General features: G+C 42.2%; 3 protein-coding genes across 3 annotated transcripts; all 3 read right to left on the bottom strand.

The window, feature by feature from the left end:
* Positions 1-21: 21 nt before the first annotated feature.
* LOC129594708 (uncharacterized) lies at positions 22-951 on the bottom strand. Its single transcript, XM_055491484.1, has 2 exons — positions 474-951; positions 22-391 (listed from the first exon to the last, which is right to left on the bottom strand). The coding sequence occupies exons 1-2, from the start codon at positions 931-933 to the stop codon at positions 45-47; spliced, it is 807 nt and encodes a 268-aa protein (XP_055347459.1). The 5' UTR covers positions 934-951; the 3' UTR covers positions 22-44.
* A 9223-nt stretch (positions 952-10174) lies between these two features.
* On the bottom strand, positions 10175-12051 carry LOC129594629 (speckle-type POZ protein-like). The gene is made up of 2 exons (XM_055491379.1): positions 11744-12051; positions 10175-10985 (listed from the first exon to the last, which is right to left on the bottom strand). Exons 1-2 carry the CDS (start codon positions 12049-12051, stop codon positions 10175-10177), a joined length of 1119 nt encoding a protein of 372 aa, XP_055347354.1.
* A 3340-nt stretch (positions 12052-15391) lies between these two features.
* On the bottom strand, positions 15392-16920 carry LOC129594628 (speckle-type POZ protein-like). Its single transcript, XM_055491378.1, has 2 exons — positions 16565-16920; positions 15392-16205 (listed from the first exon to the last, which is right to left on the bottom strand). The coding sequence occupies exons 1-2, from the start codon at positions 16918-16920 to the stop codon at positions 15392-15394; spliced, it is 1170 nt and encodes a 389-aa protein (XP_055347353.1).
* Positions 16921-17988: the final 1068 nt, after the last annotated feature.

Here is a 17988-nt window from a genome sequence, read left to right as displayed (position 1 = left end):
CTCCATCAAAATTATTCACAGTGCCCAAAATTGTAGCTGTGCTTTTACCCAGTATTTTTCTCCGTGAAACGCGTGACCATTTGCCCAAGCATGCGGTTGTTTTCGTACAGCGCTTCTCGGTCTCGTGCTGCCTGATCCAGTTTTCGCGTCTCCAGTTCGAGTCTTTTCTCTTCCAGGCGAAGCTTTTCGCGTTCGATTTCCAGTTTGCTCTCCTCCAATTTGCGATCAGCTAGCTTCTCTTCGCGCTTGTCCGAAAAATAGCCCGCTATTGCTGACTGCCAGTTTTTCCTACCCTTTGTAGGCTTCAACGCTGATCCCGTTGGTTTTTGTAGGCTCGTTCCCGCATTGTATTCGTCATCGGTGTTGGGCTCCTCGTCTTTCTCTTGTTCTTCTGCAATTACACATTATTCTTGAAGTTTATCTACGTCATTTTTTCCCTATATTTTTCTGGTTTATTTAGCAATGGAACTTACGTAGTTTTCTTTTTTTACGGCTGTTCTTGGCAGCACACATCAGCTTCTGTTCGTGGCGATCTCTTCGCTGATCTGCTTCGGATTTCTCTTTATCTTGTGCGCGCGCATGTTCCTTTTCCAGTTGACAGATTTCCAGAAGGAGAACTTCTTTTTCTGTAAAGTTTCCATCCTCTGGATCACCCGTTAACTTTTCCCAGTTCGGATTGTCCTTCTTGAACTTGGTGATCATTATGGTAACATGATCACGTACAGCCCGTGGGGAATTCAGGTCCACGCCATCTTTTTTGGATTCTTCGAAGATGTCTTCCCACATTTGCCCACGTTTGTTCGCTGGAACCGAGTACCCTTCGTGAAAACGATAGGAACGCAAGACTCCACATTCTTCTTCATGGGTCCACAAATGCCGTTTACGTTTGTTCAAAGGGTTCTGGGTCTGCGATGCTTCCGGTTCCACAGACATAATTGGGTACCACAAAAATCTTTTTTTACCAAAAAAATACTATCTTGACTTGGCGATTCAGTAAAATTTGGCGATTCAGTGAAATATATTGAAACTAGTGTTTCAACCAAAAAGCGGTGTGTTAAAAAAGCGCGTGTTGAAAAAAATAAGTCCAACAAAAGAATTTGGTTTTTCGCTGACTGGAGCGTGACCAACCTTCTGGCGGCAGGCGGTTTGAGAACACAAAAAAGATCCATGGGCAGCCAGCGCTAGAGAGTAGTTGAGATATATGTCTGAGTCGTTGCCTAGCAAGATAAAAGTGTGCCTTACGAAGTACTGCCTTACAGAAGAAGCTTGCAAGTACTGCCTTTTAACACAAAAAGCCAGTTAAAAAATTTGACCGGAAGTGCCCTGTCAGTTGGTTAGCGGATTGCTACAACCTCAAGCCCCACTCCCAAAAGGTCACAGTCCCAATCATTCCCAGGCCCAGTGTGGCACAGTCACAGACGGTCACAGTCACATAAGGTCCCAGTCACATAGACTCACAGTCCCACCCAGTCCCACCCAGTCACAGTCACAGACTTTAGTAATACCCCTTAAATCCTTACTCAGGATACAAAAATCTAGCAATTTCGTGTATAGTTTTCTTTCCTTCTGTGGATTTTCACAAATTTACCATCAAAAAGTATAAAATCTTCAGTTCCGAAACAACGGTGTACGAGTTCACGAGGTGATTGCGTACAGTGAAATGCTTATGCGGTACAGAGATTAAGTGTACGTGTACGCAACGCTGAGGTGTACATTACGTAGAGGTTCCCCCCTGTACTTTAGTCTACGACGTAATTCGGTACAGAATTTTTCGTACGTAATAGAGGGGTGTACGTTTCTTCGGTGTGTACGTACGATGAGGTTTCACTGTAGTTTCTACAGTAAATCGAGTTTCTGAAAATGTATCGCCATAGTTATAAAAATACAGTGTGAGAAACATAGTTTTGATGTTACTAAAGAGCGCAGAGGTCTGTAATAAAAAATGCCGCATAACCTGCAGACTATTAACGGCTTTTAATTGGAAGCCTTTTACGGCCCAACGCCCTTTAGTAAATTTACCGTTTTCCTGCTCGGCATCACGAACCCGGCGGGAACATCCCGGCAGGAGCGTACCGTCGCGATCCCGCCTGGGTAATGTCGCGCATAAAATTGTTTTAGGTGCTTATTCTCAGATTATGATAATCAGTTCATAACATCATAATGATATCAAGTAATGAGTATTATTATTTTAAATAAGTATCATTGCAAGCGTTGCACGCACAGTATGCATATGGTGATTCTGAGAAAACTAGCCATTGGCCAGTTTTCTACAACGTTGCAGAAAGGAAGAGAAGCCCCTCCCTCCTGTAACATCGATTTTCAACAAATTTTTTGTTGTACAACATTTTTATTACAACTTGTAGCGTCCATACTTTTGAGAATTACAACAAAAAATGCTACAACAAACTCGACTATCGTGCATACTTTTTCTACGATTGTTGTAAGATTTCTACTGTATTCCGAATTACAACTGAAGTATGGACCTAGCATAAGATTTAAGCGTTTCGTCCGCTAGCCAAAATAGTTTTTCGGCTCATATGAGTTAATTAAGTACCACAATCAATAACCTTTGTGTGAAGCGCTAATTTCCCTTCAAAAATCTGACATACCCGGAACACATGCTCTTAATGTTAAACACAAAACATTACCATCTCTATGGCGAATTCCAGAAAGGTAGTAAAAAAAGCCGTAATAGCAATTGCGAATCTGCGAAAATGAAAAAAGACACTCGCATGGATACACATAAGACATTTTTAAACGATACTTCTTACTTGATGTTTTGCAAAAATATTTGTTAACAACTGTAATTAAGGACAATTTCCGCAGCCGGAAATGATAAGATTATTAAATAGTAGCAGTCAGTCGATTAATATTATAATATGGACAACTTTGAATGTAGCGCCGGCATTCCTTCAAACAGTTGCACATAATTTAATTACACATGTTCCTACTATCAAATATAAACCAATAGCACTTCTATAAAGAATACCAGAATCACAGACAAGAAAGCAAGTGCAAATTTCTTGCTTTTTCGTTAGTTTTTTACGAACCAATTTTTTACCGATGCTGTGTAATGACTGGCCCGGGCCGGCTGTACTGTTTACGACTGTACGGTCAGTATTGAGAAAATACGATACTTCATCCTTCAGTGTGTCCACTCCATGTTGTTCCACGAGGACGAGATACCTGGCTACATTCTTCACAATAATATTGCCGTCGGCAATATTAAGGTCGGCAATTTGCCGACCATAATTCGCTTGCAGAAAGAGCGCAAATCGGCAACAGCCTATTTATCTGCCATACTTAAAATTGTCTCCACATTATCTCCATTGATCTTTTCCAAGCCACAATCGTAGATGTAGTCATACAGGGAGGTGGCACTTTCCGCAGCAATGTCATCCAGTTCGCACAATGCAGTTTTCTTTTCTTTGGTATTGTGCGTTAGCAAGCAGCAACAACCGGTGAATGAGCAGACAACGGTGCACGGAAAAGCCCTGACCATCACTAGGACGGAAAACCAAATCCGCGGCATGCTGGTCGTTTATAGACGGAACTCACACGGAAGCATGTCGCAAGGCGGTGATAAAACTGCTGATGATAGTCTTCTTTATCCGGGTGCCTGCTGCATATGCGGAAAGTGTCGGATTTTGTCTCCACGGTCACATTCATAGCAGAGTAAAGGAATCGTTTTGGAGATTCTCGAACAGTTCTTCGTGGCTGCAAATCTCATCGTCGCCCCATGAATCACCCGAGCTGTTGAACACTTGAACTCACCCGTCCTTAGATCGTGGGCAACCAAGGGCGCCACTGATCGTCTCGTATATACACTAAAGTATAACAGAAAGGTAACGTTATTAGTACTGAGGTGATTGACACGGAATTTAGCGAACACCAGAAATAGCTTATAAAGTGCCATTCCACAATGGTTCAACAACGAGATGCATACTTTTGTAGTTCAGAAATTTCTGTATGAGTATATCGAATTCAGCATTATGAGTAACCACTGGCACTTTGTATTCTTACGGGAAACGTTCTTACGGATTCTTACGGACCTTGTTTAACAATTTTAAGCAACACTTACGAACCTTATGCGGCTTCCGACAACAAAACTGCGATCGCCTGTGTATGATCTGGACGCTAGGTCCGCATCAGTACGCCGCCAGGGGGGCCTCCGCTGGATTTGGGCCATCAGGATCCACATAATACGGCTGAACTCCTAAACGCCATCGTCCTTTGCAATCGTTGATTCCCCTCATCATAGCGGTAGAAAGAAAACCAGCGATGGTCCATCGTAGAGTAAACTGGATCCGCTGCGGATCAGTACGCGTATACTGACGTACAACGATTTTTTATTGCGGGGCATCGTAGCAAAGCCCAAAAGTTTGATACAGAATATGGAAACAATTACGCCCTTTTGTGAAATTTTTATTTTTTCTTGTGCACTAGGAAACTTCAAAGAAATAACCAACACTAGAGGTCGCTGGTATCGATTGTATTGGTTGTGTGGCGCATAAATTTATTGCGGTCTTTTGATTATTCATGGCAGGTGTACAGGTACCAGGGTTTTATTTGATCGTGATCCTGTTCCGTCTGAGTATGTCGAACATTAAGGTAGCTACAAAAAAAGCGGATGCGAACTGATTTCAACACCCTTTTTCATTTCCATTGGTAGTTGAGAAAACCTCTGACTGTTTAATTTAGGTGAACTCTGTTTCGCAAACTCTGCAACTCTTTTCATAATCCTCAGCGCTACCTCAAGTAACATTCCCCCCTTCTCGCTTTTCACGTTCTCGAACAAAAGTGGAAAAAAAATGGCGATTTATTTCTCGCACCGTAATCCTGGGAATTTCACAAACATTACATAATAATATTGTGTAGACAGTGTAGACATCTAATGGTAAGTTATATGGCCAAGAACTAATTGCGGAGACAACATAAAATTAATGGCATTTTTGTGCATTGTTTACTGGAAGTAGCAGCAGGATTGTGCGAAACACTTTCAGATCAGAGTATGCATATAAACCGTGGTACAAACGTGGAGATGCACCGGTTGAAGAAGATGATTTCAGGGCACCGGTTGGCGCAGAAAAAGTCGACGAAGGGGCGGTCGCCAGCCACCTCTACCACGCGCCCATACTGCAGTTTTTATTTTCACACACAATACCTACCCAATTAAAATAAGGCAGGGCTCAATTAAATCAAAGCAGAAACGAAATAAATCCAGTCACCAATGTTCAGTAAAACTGGAGTGTCTGAAGGGCTTCCGTGATCCAAAAGCTGATCTAATTATGATGTAAATGTTAATAGCTTCAGTCGCATTTCGCAATCCTGAATGACCTACTGCTTCTCGTACAGGATGTCTCATTTGGCTGGTATCCGTTTTTTTGCTGTGGCAAAGACGCAACAGGATCAAGGATTCAAGGTCAATCTAAGAAACTTACACCTAACATACCGTACTTTTAAATTAAAATGCCCCATTAACATGATACACCGGCTGCTGATCAGTTATAAATCAGTTTCTACTGTTACCTTTTATTATGTGACTGGCGAAACAGAAATTTTAATGAGTTAAATATACACTCCAATGGTGCTCATATAGTCATATCCAGATTTTGTATCGCAACTCTTTAACTCCGTCTTCACCGGCAATGTTCTCGCATTCAAAATTTATTGTACGTGAGTACACTGATCTACAGCATATCCAGTTTACGCTACGATGGACAATCGCTGGGTTTTCCATACATCGTTACGATCGAGTAACCATGTACAATGCCGGCATCACCATGGAAGAACTGGGAATCAACGACTGCAATGCACGCTGGCGCCTGGGGATTATGCCATGCATTGGTGATCAGGATGATCCGGATACAGAAAAGCATAAACTTGGGGTGTATTTGTACCTGACTGATACGGATCTCGCGTCGAGATCCTACACAGGCGAACGCAGATTCTTGGTAGGATGCCAACTAAGGTATGCTATGCGTTCAAAAGCAGGATCTCTTTGTGTCTTAAAATTACAGTTTATTCTTCACTATTTTCATTTTCAAATCGGAATTTGGTGCACGGGAATTCTGGAACACGAAACGTCATTCAAATTTATTCTATAACGATATTGGTGATTTAGCTGTTTCGTTGCCATCTTGACTCGGCTCTATAATGCGCTAATAATAGACATAAATAAACAATTATAATTACTAATTAGTATTAATACGGTAATAATAAGAGATAAATAAAAAATTTTAATGCGTATTGTAAATGTTTATAATGTGTTTATAATAAGTTTTGATAATAAGCTATAATAAGTTTTAAGTTTTAATGTTTATAATAAGTATTTGTAAACATTCGCTTTCTGGTGTTTTTTAGCTTATATACGGGACGGTCGTTGGTAACACTTGTTCCGCTTTACGATATCCTGACCTATGAGTTTGGTAGTTCGACTTCATCGTGGGGCACCTATCAAATGATCAGCCACAGGGAACTGTATGAAAAACTACAGGACAATTCGATCACTGTCATGGCGGATGTGCTTCTGGAAATAAAATCCGATACATTTCGCATATGCAGCAGGCACCTGGATAAAGAATACTATCGTCAGCAGTTTTGCCGGCGCCTTGCCGAGATGCTTCCAGTTAAAGATGACCGGCATTCCGCGGATTTTCTCCTCCGCTCGAATGATGGCCACGAATTTCCTGTTCATCGCTGTTTGCTAATGGGGCATTCACCGGTTTTCGCCGCTATGTCAGCGCACGATACCAAAGAAAAGGAGAATTCGCGGTGCGAACTGGATGACATGGATGCGGAAAGTGTGGGCATTCTGTGTGACTACATCTACGCCTGTGGCATGGAAAAAATCAACGGCGATAATGTGGAAAAGATTTTAATTCTGGCGGACAAATATGCTGTTGCTGATTTGCGCTGTTTCTGCGAACTGATGCTAGCCAGCATGCTCACTGTGGATAATGCAGCCAGATACATACCTTGCTCTCGCAGAACAACGGGATCTGGGCACGCTGAAGGAGGAAGCGTTATATCTTCTCGATACAGACCGCCCACTGGCGCAAAATGCGGCCAGTGCACCAGTCGACAATATTTCAACTTCCTCTCAAGAAAATGTTGCAAAAGAGAAAAAAAGGTCACGATGGTTTCCGCGACTGCGTATCCGGGGATCGCGGTAGAGATCTTTTTGATCTGTATTTTGCATCGACACACACCTTATTAACTTATTAAAGGAAACTCCATTTACAGTAATGCTTATAATTATGTTGTTGACCCAATCTCACTGCATTGATTATCGTCCACTGCCAGTTGGCGGAACGTTCAACCAATTTTATTTCTTCTAGCACCAGACGAGTACTTATGTTTTGCTGCGAAGATCTGCGAGAATTTTTCCACTGTTACTTACCATAATATTGTGGAATACTGCATTCAAGTGGTAAAACTGGAGACTGTACCAAAGTTTTTTTTTTCTACATGTGGTTTGTGGTGTTGAAGTTTGCTAACAGTTCTTTCAACTGTAACCGGCTACATTATTAAATATGCCATTGTAAAGTAATAGTTTCCGGTCGTCATCTAATGTAATTTCTGTGACGTTGACGCCCATCATTAACACGTTTCCATACGTAGATTATAAGAACCTATGAAGTAGCTCGTGTAGATTACGTATACTGCAGCAATTTGCAATGAAATCAAAATTTCACTGTACCTAGATAAAAAAGCAAACAACACGCAAATCCAGCCGCCTTAGGTGAGTTAATTCCGGAATTTAACTTACGCACTTTGATGTGCCACAATCTAGGTAGCAGGTTTACTCCCGCGCATATGCAAGAACGCGAATGTTTGCATCAGCAGCAGCCTGCGGAAATGCTGCTTTCTTTGCACAGAAGGTTCGAGAACTGTTTTTTCTCTTACCTACATTTTTATCCGCCCAGTCATGTGATGCGTTAAAAAAGTATGTTTAGACTGTAGATAGGGTTTTCTGATAAAACCCAGTTCTACGTATTAATAGATTACATTTATACCAATTATCTACCACCGCAGGAGAACGGTGTATATGCTAAATGCATTTTAAATGCTCCATTTTTGATAAAGAGGAGCTGGGTGGAATTTAAGTGTATTCGTACAATTTCCTGATGTGTGTATTATCTTTGTACGCTGTGACACCTGCTACGCTGACGATGCGCCCACAATCCCAAATCATTGTGCGCGAGCATACCAACCGTGATCAGCTCAAGTTTACATTACGATGGACAATTGATGGCTTTCAACTACACCGTTATGATAGGACTATGATATTCAATGACGGTATTACCATGGAAGAAACGGGAGTCAAGAACTGCAAAGGGCGTTGGCGCATGGGAGTTAAACCATGCCGCGCGGACCCCGTAGATTCAAGTGCAGAGAAGCACAGTCTAGAGGTGTTTATATTTTACGGATGTCAACCAGGATTAGAGGTCGTACACAGGATCAGAGCGCTTCCTTACAGGATTTGGAATAAGGTGTTCTAGGCGCTAAAATAAAAATCCAGTTTATATTTACATACAAGGTTAAGATTCCGGCAGCTTCTGCTCCAAACTGCAGGAACTGTTGGGGATTATGTTCCTTAAAACTAATTCAAATTCAGTTGCCTGTTACTAAATTTGCTGTTCGCTTCTTCCGCATTACAGTGTTTAGCTTACGTACCTGACGAACCATGACAAAAATTGTCCCCAAAAGCTTCAAATTAACGCAAACCATCTGCACTTACATTACCGGATGGGGAACTAATAACATCATTAGGCACTCGGACTTGTTCAAGAGAATGCGCGACGACTCCATAACTATCATCATGAAAGTCCTCGTCGAGCGAAAATCGGAAACCTTTCGCATATGCACCGTGCCACCATACCAAGAAGCTTATCGTGAGCAGTTTCGTCAGCGGCTTGCCGGCGTGCTTCCTGGAGATGGTAATACGCATTTTGCAGATTTTGTTCTCCGTTCCAGCGACGGCCACGACTTCCCTGTTCATCGCTGCCTGCTCATTGCGCATTCACCGGTCTTTGCTGCCATGCCTAAAAACGATTTCAAGGAAACGCAACACGCACTTTGCGAACTGGATGACGTTGATGGGGAAAGTGTCACCATATTGCCCGATTATGTCTACGCGTGTGAAATGGGAAAGGTTAATCGCGATAATCCGGACAAGGCTGTGATCATGGCGGATAAGTACGATATTACGGATCTCCGTTCTTTTTGCGAATCAGTGCTGGTTAACAACATCACTCCGGAGAAGGCGGTGAGTTATCTCACCCTAGCGGAACGGCGCGAACTAGACGCACTGAGGAAGGCGGCCTTGTATGTTCTTAATACGGACCGCACGAGTGCAAGCTCTCCCCAATGTACTAGAAGCAAAGGGATTAGTATCTCCGTATCAGGTGGCAAAAATGGTCCGAATGAGCAGAAAAGGTCACAATGGCCTTCTTGGTTGCGTTTCGGGGGCCACAATAAAATTTACGTTGCTTGTTTTTAAAATAAACAAAATGTACAAATTGAAAAATTATTCCAGTACGCACTTGGTGGAAGAAAATGTTTTCTGACAGTTATGGTATTTTCTTGAAGTTGTGTGCATTGATTATGTTGGATGCATTGTGTGTGGTATAACCGGTTACGCGTATTCACGACTGGCGAAGTTTCTCAACCAATTTTCATTATTGCAGCGTTTAAAGTTTTAAGCTTATTTTCTGGTGTAATAGCTCTTCAACTTGTGGGCTTGGTCTTTTGTGGTCAGTAATATCGTTAACTAACCTTAAACTAATTATTACCCTTTAATAACCATAAGAGTAAAGCAAGCAATGAGAAAGTAATGTACAATGGACATTCATCCGTTAATTTATAATTTTTACACATATAAGCGTAAGTTCACAGAAGCGGCAGCCCTCGCAGTCAAATGAATACGACTGTTATACGTGTACTAAACATTTGCAATCCTGCTCGTAAAGTTAGATTTTTAATTTACACAACTCTGAAGAAAATGAACGGTGGAATATTATTACCTCCATGATTTCCGCCTGGCGCTTGGATGGCAACCTGAATATAAAAATTACTGTAAACGCAACGTGTATCCAAATGCAAAGCAGAAATAACATTAAAATAGGTTAAATTAGAAAAAAAACTTACCACGTTTGGCGCATGAGGTGATTTATGTGGCACAGTATTCCATGATGATTTCCAGCAGGTCCGGATCCGACTGGATAGCAGCTTTCAGAACTTTATCCTTCAGAACCACTAGCTTATTCTGCGCCATAATCCGCAACGCCGTGTCCTTTAAAACATCCAGCCCACGCTGTCGGGCCATGATGAGGCGGTCCACAGCGTTTTCCACGGTAACACTCTCCGCGATCATTCCCTCGCAAACGGAGCGCAGATCCATAATCTGGTACTTATCGGCCATGATCAACGCCTTCTCCACATTATCCGCATTCAGTTTATTCGTCTCACATCCATACAGATAATCCACCAGGATCTCCACACACTCTCCATCCAAATCCGTCACTTCGCAGTGCGACTGCTGTTTCTCCTGGGAATCATGCGTCAACATGGCCAAAAAGACCGGCGAATGCGCCGCTAACAGAAAACGATGAACGCGAAATTCCCGACCGTCACTGGATCGCAACAGAAAGTCGCAGAACAGTTGTATTTCCGCACGATACATCTCCATCTGGCGACGACGGAAGTCTTGATAGCAGAGCGTGGCTGGAGGTTCGATTTTGGACAGGCGAACGTTTTTCACTTCCGGTACCTCGGCGGTGCCGCTGCCGTACATGGTCGCTTCAATTTTGAAGGCAACCACGTCGTCTTTAAGCAGACCAGGCTCAGTGGCAGTGCCAAACAGCTGAGCGTAACTAACAAACGTCTCCCATCCCGAGCTGCTTCCGGGTGAATACAAGTAGCGTAGTGGTGTTTTTACTGGTTGGTTAATCTCTACATCCATGGCATTGCCAGTGGTTCCACTAAAACAAGAGAATATTCCATAACATATAGTGGCGTGAAAATCGTTTGTACGACAACATCCGGTTGGGGAGTGGGTGCAATAAAATTCTAAATTCTAATAGTTCAGCCGAATTGAGTTGTATCAGGTCTCATTACTACGCAATCTTTTCAAATTGTGCACAACATGTAATATTTGAATGAAGATCGTTTGTACCCCGAACCAAATTTCCATGTTTTTGATATCTTAAAATGAATTTAAAAATTTTAAAAATTATTTTAAAATTTAGACGTGGCGCGCAAAAACGGTTTTTACGCCCATATATGTGCATGTATGTATTATACTTGTATTATACTTACGCCCATGTATGTATTATACTTGTCACCAGGCTATAAAACGTTATATAAGATTCCAAAAAAGTGCTCACACGTGCGCGAAAGTTTTCGTACAAGTACACTTTACACCTATAACTGGCGCCATGCACCAGCTCACTTCCCTTAAAACATTTTTCAGAACGCAACAAGAAGAATCTTTACTAATCTGAGTTTTCTAGATCTGCAATCAGTAGTTTGCTATCAGAATGATGTAACGGTGCTGCAATTTATTTTGAAACTCATTATACACAAAGCGCAGTGCATCCGCTCATGATCAAGAAGGCCTTTGCTTAATCTCGAGCCAACATGGCTGCACTTCAAGCGCATGAACATGGCCGTTGGCACGACACGCCAAGGCGGCCAAGCACTCCGAAGCACAATGTTAAGTAGTCTAGTCAAATCGCACCTTATTCTGGAAGCCACATACACCTTGGCTGGGCCGTTGTAAGCGGTGGAATTCTCTTCAGCGTCCGTCAGTTTCAGATAAACTCCCACATACTGACTATTGTTGTCGGCTTTAACGCAGGGATTGACAGAGATCCGAAAGCGCCCTGTAAAGCTCTTGACACCCAGTTCCAGTAACGTGATGCCTGGACTGTTAATCCACTTCTGGGTACCTTTGTACAGTGTAAAATCCCGAATTGTCCAATGCAACACGAAGTGCACAGCGTCGTGACTTGAGCAGTCTTTCACAACGATCGGCTTCTTATCCATTGCACAAAACTGCGGGTTATCGAGCTGCCTAAAACAAATAAATCCACACAATTACGGAACGAATTCTATCACACTTGCAGTTCTCTCAGACACGTTTCATTTATGCCTGGTCTTCGTTGCCGATTATAATAACTGAACCGCTAAATAAATGCAGACCAACACGATGCCTAAGCTTAATCAAAGCTGAGCTTTGATGATGTGGTATGGTATGCCGATGACGGGTAGCATGAATTTCAAGTTTTGCACTGCCTTTTTTTTTAAAGAATACAGAGAATACGCTAGTGTCACCGGAGAGGGCGAATAAAACTTCGGATATCCCGGAGGTTGATTAACGTAATGAGCTTTCTGATTGTGCCATTTACTGCTAAAACCATCCTTTTCTTTTCTGCACAGGAATGTACAGAATATTACAAAGAAATAATAGCAATAAAATAAAGAAATAAAAAGTAGGAAAGAAATAATAGCAAAGTAGCTAAAAGAAATAAAATGCTATAGCTCACAGTCACACACATCTGGGAAAAAACGGCAGATTAATAGGCCTTCAAGGCGGCTAAGGGCTCCTGACCGCTGGTTTGAACCGAAAATTTCTTGTTGACAGTTACGACTATTTTTCTGAAAAAAAATTGGAAAAAGGTTTTGGGACACCGTCGTCCTTGCAGCATCAGACTGTCTGTGGTGGCGAAGCGGCTTTTGGTAGGGGAAAACAAACCTGAATAATTCCTGCAAAGTTCGGCGTAAAGAACTGTGAGCGGAGAAGCGGCTCACGTACAGCGACAAAATCTTTCAAATGATTTCAACGTATTGCGCCGTGGTGCATTGGTGCTGCCTACGCGGATCTAATCTAACGACGTAGCCGGGGTTCGATTCCCCCATCGGTGCCTTTTTCAGCCGTTTCTCGGTTTCCCTCGGATTGCGCCCTGCTTAGATGGTAGCAGATCGTGGTTCGGTACGTCCACTTCGCCTATGAGACTGGTGTGCTAACCTCGAACGGGAGGAACAGAGCAAAAACGAATAAAACGATAAAAAGAATGGAGGATGCGGTGAGCCGGAACCGCCGCTTAAAGGATCGCTTAGTCTTGCTACGAGGACGTAGCGAAAGCTGCAAAGGGGGTGTGAGGAGAGAAGCGGCACACGTACAGCGACAAATTCTTTCAAATGATTTCAACGTGCCGTGGTACTGCCTATGCGGATCTAACGACGTAGCCGTGGTTCGATTCCCCCATCGGCGCCTTTTTCAGCCGTTTCTCGGTTTCCAGTGGATAGCGCCCTGCTTATTGAACCATTGCGTGCGCTCTGTGTGTAAGGCGCATTCGTTGAAACCCTACCGAGCAGTGCTTTTGCTATTACCACTACTTCTACAGTTCTACAGCACTCATAATACCGCGAGGGAATGCGACTGGACATGCAATATGTTCAGAACGTGCGCTTTACGCCATGCCATGCAGAAATTCTGCGGGCACCCCAGGTTCATTTATGTATGTCTGTACATCAATTTACGTTGCTACACAGGTCACATAAGACAACCTACGGTGAGAAATAAGAAAAGAAAAATTGCGACGAGCTATCGGACGTTCGAAATCCTATATAGACTCATTAGTATAGTGGCAAAAGTTTTCTGCAGTGTTTGCCGGAAGCGGCATCAGCGTTGTGACCATTTTTGCCGGTGTGTTATACCGTCCGTATCTTTGTACCAGCTGCAGACTGACTAGCAGTACGAGTACTTGAACACCTAAAGAAATCATAAACTCAAAAAGGAGAATTTTGAACGTCGACATCGGTGATGAATTTTTCAAAAATTAAAGGTTTTGATAAACCGGAACTGAGTATTACAACTGCTAACCAGCACATTAGCCGTATGACAGTATATATTCTTTCATTTTAAAATTTTTATATCAAAATTTTACTTTTTTTAGTTAGTCGATTGGTCAGGGCAAGGTTTTGACGAATAACTTTACTGTAAGTGGATATATATTTTCATTAACTTACGCTTCGTTAACTTACGGACCATGTCTTGTTGGCTTCTTTCTGGGCGATTAAATTCCCGAGTGGCTTAGTGTTAGTAGTAAGACCGGAGGCATACAGTTCTTCCTGGCCTTTGTCATGGCCAATTAAATGGAAATACGTCGACAAGGTCACCACGTTACTGGCTGCTTTTATTTTATTGAGTATTACAACTGCTAACCAGCACATTAGCCGTATGACAGTATATATTCTTTCATTTTAAAATTTTTATATCAAAATTTTAATTTTTTTAGTTAGTCGATTGGTCAGGGCAAGGTTTTGACGAATAACTTTACTGTAAGTGGATATATATTTTCATTAACTTACGCTTCATTAACTTACGGACCATGTCTTGTTGGCTTCTTTTTGGGCGATTAAATTCCCGAGTGGCTTAGTGTAAGTAGTAAGACCGGAGGCATACAGTTCTTCCTGGCCTTTGTCATGGCCAATTAAATGGAAATACGTCGACAAGGTCACCACGTTACTGGCTGCTTTTATTGCTCCCGCTGTCCAATGCTTGTGGATTGATTCCTGAGCTGATAGGAGTCGTTGGCCTTTAGGGTAAGCTGTGCAAATTTTTGCTGGTTAATCATAAGGTACAGCAGCACGTTGATTTCTGACGACCGGTATCAGAATAAAATGGAACTGATTTGTGTGAAACGGGTCAAAATGGTCCAAAACTAGACGATTTCCCAATGGAAGCGATAGGAACAGGTTGAAAATTTTACCGAGCAAAGTTCAATATGCCGTATAGTGAAAGGCCAGATTAGCGGAAACTTTTCTCAAGCCGTTTAACTTCCCATATACGCCATTTGGCAAAATTTGTCTTTTCCCAGTATTTGCAGCATATGACTCCATATTATGCATTAAAGTATTTGCTTTTTAGCAAATAATGAGTCGTTATCTTGGTCGCAACGCAGTGAACAGCTGCGAATTCCTTTTTTGACTGCCCAGTACATCAATATCGGCGTATCCGCACCTGTCCTGAATCGTTGCTTTTCACATGTTTGCGGCCCAAAATATTACGAGTTTCTAATTGAGATCCCATAAATTATGGGTTTTATGATTAGTAATGATGTTAAATTTTTAGAATACAAGAGTTTAGTATGATAGAACTAGATTACATCACAAGGATACTGCCAGTGCCTTTCTAAATTAGCCTCATCTATTTGAACACCAGCCAACAACGCATGTCATTAAAAAAACGCTAAATAATCGTGAACTTATAGGCATTGAGCAAAATGGTACTAAGGTTAACTGAATACAGTACTGAAATACAGTACTGAAAAAAATGAAACAGAAACCAAACGATGCCGAATACGAGAAACTGCAAATAAATTTATTTGGCACAGTATTCCATGATGATTTCCAGCAGGTCGGGGTCCGACTGGATTGCTGCTTTCAGTACTTTATCCTTAAGGACCACCAGCTTATTCTGTGCCATGATTCGCAATGCGCTATCCTTTAAAACGTCTAGACCACGCTGCCTGGCCATAAGGAACCGGTTAACGACGTTATCGACAGTAACACTTTCCGCCATCATCCCCTCGCACACGGAACGCAGGTCCATAATCTGGTATTTATCGGCCATAAACAGCACCTTCTCCACATTATCCGTGTTTAGTTGGTCCGTGTCACATCCGTACAAATAATCCAACAGAATTCCCACGTTTTCTTCATCCACATCCGTCAGATCGCAATGTGCCTGTTGATTCTCCTGGGAATCATGCGTGAGCATGGCCGAAAAGACCGGCGAATGAGCCGCCAGCAGGAAACGATTAACAGGAAATTCCTGACCATCACTGGTACGCAATATAAAATCGGTGTACAGACTGGGTGCTGCGCGGTATTCGTCCATTTGACGGCGACGGAAATCGCCGTAGCAAAGACTGACAGGTGACTCGACTTTCGACAGCCGAACGGTTTTCGCTTCCGGTGCTCCGGTCGGGTCGGTACCGTAGATGGTAACTTCAATGCGGAAAGTCACGACATCGTCTTTAAGCAGGCCGACGGCGGTGCTTGTACCGAACAGCTGAGCATGGCTGACGAACGTGTGATGTCCATACGAGGAGCCAGGTGAATAGAAACTGCATATAGTTGGAGGAGTCGGCGGCGCGCCGATGTGTACATCCATAGCATTTCCAGTTGTTGCACTGTAACGAAAAAGGTAAATTATGAACTAACGCTTCTCTATTCAAACGAGTGGTGGCGATTTGTGTGCACTTGACTTGTTTCCAGTTGTGGATTTTCTTTTCTTGATAATTTTTTTAACTGCGTGTCGACTTCCATGCTTTCAGTTTACGTTGTATGGATGGAGGAGCTCTGATTTCATAATGGTCTTTTGCAGTGCATTTTTTTTTACAATATGTAAAACAGTTAATAAATAAGAACAGGTTGGAAACAATTCGTATTTTCAAAAAAAGTAATAAAATCTCATAAACTTAAATTCTGATTTGCAGTCAACGGTATTCTATGGATGAAAGTTTTAGCAGACTGATTCTAACCACCGCACCTTATCGTGAACGTCACATTAACCTCGGTTGTTCCGGTATAAGCCTTGGATTTCGCGTCCGCATCCGTGAGCGTTAGGAAAGCGCTCACATATCTCCCCGTTTCCACCGTGACGCATGGACAAATGCCGATGCGAAAGCGTCCGGCAAAACTGTTGATGCCGAGTTCGGATGCTGTGATGCCCGGACTGTGCAGAAGCGTGCAGGTAGTTCTATACAGATTAAAATCTTGTATCGTCCATTCCAGGCTGAAGGGGATACTGTTGTGGCTCGTCCGATCCTTGACAATGGTCGACTTCTCGGGGTGGCTCTTCACTGCAGAGAACTCCCCAGATGTCCGAAGACGTTTTGCTGACATGACTACGCCAACTGCTTCAAAAATACCAAGACAGAAAAATTATAGGCAGTGGAGTATTGCAACAAACAGACTTGTTTGAATCTAGTGGTACCTTTTGTGTGTTTTAAAATTAATTAGTCAAAAGTAGTCAGAAGGAGCAAGCGACGTTCACAGTTTTGGCCGAGTGACCAACACGAAATTATCACGGAATCAAAAGGCACTGATAAAAAAACTCGTACTGGTTCGCAATAACCATTACGCACTAATGGAGGTTCGAAAATCCGACTTTGTACTGATTTTAAATTCTCAAGAAACAGACTTAGGGTGAGCTGTAAAATCAGACGAACATCCTGGAGACAACGCAACATTCAGTTGTCCTTATTCTGACTTCACAGAACGTGATGCCAACAGGATTTCAATTTGCGCAACGAATGCTGGTATTCGCGTTGCGTACAATACACAGAACTGTATGGTTAAACTGGTAAAAGATTACTATAAGTACAAAGCATGTCAATGCATCATGTACAGAATGATACAGTTTGCTCATCGTCAACATATAAAATTAAATGTACAAGTACGTACATCACACAAAAGCGGTTTCACAGTTCCATGAAAAACACTGCAGCGCACATACACAGCCCATAAATTAAGGATGACATAACAAGGAGCATCTTCTATACTTGTAGTCTGTTCTTTAAATTAATAATTAAATTATGACTAAAGCATCATTGAAGACTGTAATAAACTGGTACGCAAGTATACGTATGTATTTTATCCTGCTAATTAATGCTGAGCTTTTGGACTCGAAAATCAGATGTATTTCCCAACCGTACTTGCAAACACTTTTGCATACTACATAATTACGTGGACGTATACGACACCATTACGTGGTGTGGTGTTCGTAGCAGTTATTATTTACGTGCATGGTGTATAGATATTCTTACGTAGTGCTGTTCTGCTTCTATTCATTGTACCATTCGATACATCACGTATAATGCCAAATAATTATCGGTACTTCAAGAACTGCTTTACAATTAATACTGCCTCTGTGCCGCACAATCTGAACCATTACGATATAGTATAGATATT

The sequence above is a fragment of the Paramacrobiotus metropolitanus genome, unplaced genomic scaffold (assembly GCF_019649055.1).
Source record: "Paramacrobiotus metropolitanus isolate TYO unplaced genomic scaffold, Prichtersi_v1.0 Parri_scaffold0000070, whole genome shotgun sequence".
NCBI lineage: Eukaryota > Metazoa > Tardigrada > Eutardigrada > Parachela > Macrobiotidae > Paramacrobiotus > Paramacrobiotus metropolitanus.
This window is presented reverse-complemented; position numbering and strand designations above follow the sequence as displayed.

Excerpts from the sequence above, each read along its gene's own strand:
- LOC129594708 (XM_055491484.1), bottom strand. The coding sequence starts at position 933 with ATGTCTGTGGAACCGGAAGCATCGCAGACCCAGAACCCTTTGAACAAA. Across the intron at positions 392-473 it reads CCGTAAAAAAAGAAAACTAC|AAGAACAAGAGAAAGACGAG; the intron begins GTAAGTTCCATT and ends GTGTAATTGCAG.
- LOC129594628 (XM_055491378.1), bottom strand. The coding sequence starts at position 16,920 with ATGTCAGCAAAACGTCTTCGGACATCTGGGGAGTTCTCTGCAGTGAAG. Across the intron at positions 16,206-16,564 it reads AATGTGACGTTCACGATAAG|TGCAACAACTGGAAATGCTA; the intron begins GTGCGGTGGTTA and ends TTTTCGTTACAG.
- LOC129594629 (XM_055491379.1), bottom strand. The coding sequence starts at position 12,051 with ATGGATAAGAAGCCGATCGTTGTGAAAGACTGCTCAAGTCACGACGCT. Across the intron at positions 10,986-11,743 it reads TATGTGGCTTCCAGAATAAG|TGGAACCACTGGCAATGCCA; the intron begins GTGCGATTTGAC and ends CTCTTGTTTTAG.